General features: G+C 45.6%; 1 protein-coding gene across 2 annotated transcripts in view; it reads right to left on the minus strand.

Moving 5' to 3' along the window:
* The window catches only part of YEATS4 (YEATS domain containing 4), a 45,747-nt gene extending 41,696 nt beyond the window's left edge, over positions 1-4,051 (minus strand). Inside the window, exons 1-2 of one of the 2 annotated variants that reach the window (XM_068117220.2) lie at positions 3,745-4,051; positions 1,074-1,260 (exon numbers count right to left, since the gene is read on the minus strand). In XM_068117220.2, the coding sequence (XP_067973321.1) occupies positions 1,074-1,260; positions 3,745-3,798 (241 nt within the window). In that variant the 5' untranslated portion in view covers positions 3,799-4,051. The remainder of the gene's footprint in view (positions 1-1,073; positions 1,261-3,744) is intronic. The other variant, XM_068117221.2, reaches the window with a different exon arrangement.
* Positions 4,052-6,000: the final 1,949 nt, after the last annotated feature.

The raw sequence follows: 6,000 nt of genomic DNA on the forward strand, positions 1-6,000 counted from the left end.
AACATATGTCCACTCTTCTTCTGACCAATACTTCCACCACTTCTCCTGATCTCCCTGTCATTGTCCCTACATTCCATGTCCCAAACCTCAGAAACCGATCTCCACGTCGGGCATCAGACGTTTCGTCGTCATAAATGGAGTGATTTCCACCTTTGCTTCGATCGGGTTCCCCACCTTGAGTTTTGACGAGAGGGAGTGGGGTCCCCCACGGGGTACTTCGGACTGTACCCTGCCCATATGTAGTTGTAATTGTCATGGTTCTCTTTTTGAGGCAATGTTTTTATGGCCGGATGCCCTTCCTGACGCCAACCCTTTTCGTCGCCTCTTACGACACGCAGGGATACGGTGTACCTATTCTAAACCAGGGTACACACCCAAGGCCTTCAACATCATTGGAATTTCCCGTGCATAACCTGAGTCTATGGGCCTATCATTTCACTATCGCAGACAGGTCAGTGGTGTCTCCATCCTCTACCGCCTCCTTTCTGGTCTTGCAGCCGATGTGCTTTCCATTCTTTGTCCCCCCTCAGTCTCTGCAGGGCTCACACGGTTAACCACCAGCCCCTTCTGGTGAAATTCCTAAAATTCAGGATCACTGCTCACCTCCAGTCATTTTTTTTCCTCTTCCTACCCCCCCCCCCCCCCCAACCCCATTCACTTCAATATCATTCTTCTTCCCTTCCGGTCTTCAAGACAGCTGTTGCCCACCATTTCAGATCATCCCCAATCCAAAACCATGTTCTTGTCTCCCCTTGTTAATCCTCCCTAAACTCATATATTTCGAAATTACCAGTCGTTACTTCCTGAGAGTTTTGCTACTTTCTATCGATCTTATCCACCCTGTGCATCCTCCCATACCCCTCAATCTTCCTCACATCCATTAATTGTCCAAGTCTCCCTCAACCCCGCTGTTCGTGTGTCCTCCCCTGTTACGTCCTGACTCATCCCATATTCTAGCTCCTCCACGAGCCTCAACTTTGCATCCAATAAATAGACAGTTCAAAATAACAAGTACATACCTGCTTGCATGTATGTACCCCAAATAGCCCGGACATTCTCCCAACAAGTTTTACCTCTGAGTGGGTTTCCATAGCTCTCGTGGAGTTTAAACTGTATTTTCTTCACATACGTGGACATGTCCTCGTTGTGGAAAGGCTTCACGTACACGGTCCACTGGTGCGTATGTCCATCTTCCTCGCGCTTCTTCCCAAAGTAACGGGACACGTTTCCATAAACAAGTGCCTTGACTATAGTAACACCCTGACAAAAACACACCAAACAAAATCACGCCGTCAGAGGTGTTTCAGTACCCATGATGCAGTGCGTGGGTGCCATCTCAATTGGCAAGCTTGACAAATGAGAAAAGGTAAACAAGACCGAACAAGGCCAAATGATTAGCGTAGCCTTCCACTACAATCAGAATAATGAGATTAACGTGCTAGATTGCCAGCTACTGATGCCATCGTTGCCAGGGAAGTGAATACAATCAACATGGCAACGCGCACGGCATTATGGGATAACTGTGTAAACCCTGTATACACGGCACAATCCATTCTCAGATCTCCAAAAAAAATCATTACGGAAGCGTTCTGCAGAGTTGGGCGTTTCATATTCATCGTTACGTCACACAACGAAAGCATATAAACCAACTGTCATTTGTGAATTGTCAGATGCAGATCATGAATGAAAACAGAATGACAGCTTCTGTGGCCACCGCGCAGTCATGACCTGAGCACCTGTGACAATGCTCTGTCGGGTTACGTCAAGGCTAAGGTTGCGGAACATCGCATGGCATCTGTTGATGAACTGAAACCACATTCAGGGAGCATTTGGAACCATAACACATGGTATTTTGTGTCAGTTTTCACACCACACGTGGAGAAACACCTGACAACCAGCTTGTGCCATGACAACGGCGGACGTTGTATGGATGCACTCGAAGTCTAAGGAGGTATTGTAAATGTTGCATTACTGCAATATGTTATTCGTACCTCCACCACCGAATCTCAAAACGTTGTGGATGGATTCGGACTAAATGTGGTGGAGAGGTTGAGTATGTGACACAGACTAAACGATTGGATTTTGGGGAAGATCCGGATCTGAGAATCTTAAAACTGATTCTTCACCATTGAGAGATAAGTGAAAAAACGATATTTTACACGATATCTCAAAGAGTTGTGGACGGATTCGGACGAAACTTGGTGGACAGGTTGGTTGCTTGACATTGTGACAAGGACAAACAGATTCAATTTTGGTGAACATCAGAATGCAGATTCGGATACGATAATTATTTCAGTTTTTTTAAAGTGATTGTCCACCATTGAGAGACGGGGGCAAAAAACAATACATAGCAGGACATTCCAAAAAGGTGTGGACAGATTATGACATAAATTAGTGGACGAATTGATTCATGGCATAATCAAAATGTAACTTCGGACTTCAATGTCATGAAGTTTCAGGGAAAAACCACAACACACGTTTACTATCACTTGGCATCACGAGCAAGTTGCCCTTGCCCGCACGGGGTTATAACCGGGGGAGGGATGAAGGTGGCAAAAATGCAAATGGCGTCTTCAGTCGTGCAGCCGGCAAGCTGAGAGCAACAATTCACATTTATTGCTACATCTGATGCAATTTCGATACTCTCATGGTGGCGAGGTGCTCCATTTGAAACTGTTCATTTGATACATGTTGCATTTTGATGCCTAGGGTCCATGATATGAATTTGTATTGGCGTCAAAGCCAGTGACCAATTGCACATTAACAGTAAGAGACTATTTAAAACTAATAAGATGTTAGAAGGACACAATCAATGTATGAAACAAGGCAGTACAAATTTAACCAGAACCGGTAATGTTTATTTATCAGTTATTTTGCCGGTATAATTTGCGGTGTTGGTGGTACGAGGCTAGGACATAATGTATGAAACATAGCAGTGCAAATTCACAAATTTAACCAGAACAGGTGTTTGCCAGTTATTTTGCCGGTATAATTTCCGGTGTTGGTGGTACGAGGCTAGGACATAATGTATGAAACAAAGCAGTGCAAATTCACAAATTTAACCAGAACAGGTGTTTGCCAGTTATTTTGCCGGTATAAGTTGCGGTGTTGGTGGTACGAGGCTAGGACATAATGTATGAAACAAAGCAGTGCAAATTCACAAATTTAACCAGAACAGGTGTTTGCCAGTTATTTTGCCGGTATAATTTCCGGTGTTGGTGGTACGAGGCTAGGACATAATGTATGAAACAAAGCAGTGCAAATTCACAAATTTAACCAGAACAGGCGTTTGCCAGTTATTTTGCCGGTATAATTTGCGGTGTTGGTGGTACGAGGCTAGGACAATGTATGAAACAAAGCAGTGCAAATTCACAAATTTAACCAGAACAGGTGTTTGCCAGTTATTTTGCCGGTATAATCCCCGATCCTCGTGGGAGGCTCGTTGGGCACTTTGAAACAAAGGAGTGCAAACTTAACCAGAGCTGGGAATATTTGTCAGTTGTTTTGCCGGTATAATTTCCGATGGCATCGGTCTGCTTACCTAATGAGTAATGCTACTTTACCCGGTTAAATAGCGTCAGGGGAAGTGATACCGACACAGGATTATATGTACACGTCAATAAATCAACACGAAGGGAATAAAAAAGAGAATGAAAGGACAGCTGGACGGGCAGAACAGCCACCATTCGGATTCGGGTCACATTGGCCACTTGTGCGCGACCGTAACGCTTATAATCCACAAACCTTGACACGTCCCCCTGAATCGGGCCCGAACTCCGCCATGCGGGACTTGTACATGACGAGACGCTTCACTTCCTTCCGCCCTTTCCGCTACGAAAGGGTAAAGACTAAAGAGCGCTTCAACGTCTCAAATAAAGAACATACACACGTCAAACGTCGCCAATAATCTTGTGACGAGAAAGCGATGTACGAGTATGGTGGATGTAAATATGAAATAAAAATTGCAGGCCTCGAAACAAAGACCAGGGGTGGGGGAGCGGTGGGAAGAGAGACACAACCGCTCTCTACACCATCATGGCCACCGCAAAGTGCACAAACACGTAACCACAGCGTAAACGAGCAGGACTTTGCAAGGCTGGAAAGTAATGTTTCCCGAATGGACTTGACAAGCCAGGGGCGGATCCAGAAAACGTTTAGAGGGGTTCACTTGAGGTTAAAATATTCACACATCGCAAAATCTACCACCAATCCTGATTCAAGTCAATGTATTCGTCTTCTGTTTTATTTCACTTGACAATATTTGGCTAAAAGACAGATATTGTCCTCAATAGTGATGAATGGAAGCTTGTGTTGGTCTACTGAGTGAAGTGACGGTTTACTATTTGTACATTGTTAGACGTCGTAGTCCTAGCTCTACTTAAGAATGTCCAAAGCTCCATTCTCCATGGATTTCGCTTTGTGAAGTCATAAACGATGCCATTTATATCTAAATTCATGCCATAGTGAATGTGTGTTTGTAGCAGTCCATTCATCTGATGGTCACACATTGTTGTCTGCAGACGTCTCAGTCCGCGAATGGACTGCTCACACTCAAATGATGTTACGGGCATCGTGCAGAAGAGACGTATCAGGCAGTGGGTGTCGGGGAAGAATGATCTGTATGTCCGTTTGCGGGTTTTTGCTGCTGTGTTTGGGTCCTCGGATGCTGACTTGCCTGTCCACTCCAACTGGCAGCTGTGCACCTCTGGTTTTTTTGTATACAAAATCGAGGCTCGTGTAAGAGCTAACGTTAATGACCAAAAAAATAAACAGACGCATAAGACGAAATAAAGGGAGCGGGAGACAAGATGGGGAGAGAGAGGGAAGCACACAAGTACAACATTTGAGAGCAGGGACCTCGGGAGATCTGTGGGAGGGAGAGGGCTTGGGGGGGGGGGAGGCGTGGGAAGGGGGTGGTGGGTGGGAGGTAAAAAAAAACAACACATGTACAATGCAAGGACCTCCAGGAAAGGAGTCGGTATTTCAGAAAAGTGGATCTGGGGTGAATGAACGGGGGTAGAAAAGATCAAGGTTTTGGATGGGGGAAGATAAGAGATGGTGGTGAACAGCTGTTTTAAAGACCTGGAGGGAGGAGTGGGATTGAAGAGTGAGGGAGTTTGTTCCAGAGGCGGGAGAAAAGAGGAATGAAGGAGTGAAGGTGAGCAGAGAGCCGAGATTTCGGCAGTTTAACCATCAGAGGGTTGCTGGCAGATCTTGTGCAACCTGTAGGAATATTTGGGGGACAGAGCACAGACAGGGCTGGGGGGGGGGGGGGGGGGATAGGTCAGAGAGGAGTCAGTAGAAGACAGTATCAACTAATATTGGTGATGGCAGGTAATGTTGCTAGAATCCACCAGTTCATTGCTGACTTCTGTGTCTACTGTCCCAAACGAGCAGGTCACAGATGGCATGAGGTGCAGTGCCTGCGTGATCCATCTCATGTGCTCAGTGGAAGTGGGTCTGTGGTTCTATGAGCAGGTCTGAAGTCATTGGCCGGAGCCAGCGGAAGCATCATTGGAGGAGAAGCACCAGATGTGGAGATGCACGATGGTACCTGGGACTTTAAGGTTGCGTACAACCTGAATCTGTATCATGTGGCTCATTTGTCTTCTTGTTGGCGTTTCTTGTCCAAAGTGGGAGCTCATCTGCAATATGTAGAAATCAATGCACGTCTTACTTTGAGAAAGCAACTTTTGTTTGTAGTTGAGATTCACGATTCAACACACCAAGTGGAAACATTTGCGATGGACGATTTTTAAATGATAGATCCATGGATGTTGTGATTAGTTACTCCCGCCAGGGAGTAATGCATTCGATCGTGTCCGAGTGTGTGTGTGTGTGTGTGTGTGTGTGTGTGTGTGTGTGTGTGTGTGTGTGTGTGTGTGTGTGTGTGTGTTCGTGTGTTTGTGAACAAGATATCTGGAAAAGTTCTGAACGGATTTGGATGAAAGTTGGTGGGATGATTGCCCTTGGGATAAGGAAGAGTTGATTAGTTTTTGG

Source organism: Myxine glutinosa, chromosome 5, assembly GCF_964187855.1.
Source record: "Myxine glutinosa chromosome 5, kmMyxGlut1.1, whole genome shotgun sequence".
Classification (NCBI taxonomy): Eukaryota; Metazoa; Chordata; class Myxini; order Myxiniformes; family Myxinidae; genus Myxine; species Myxine glutinosa.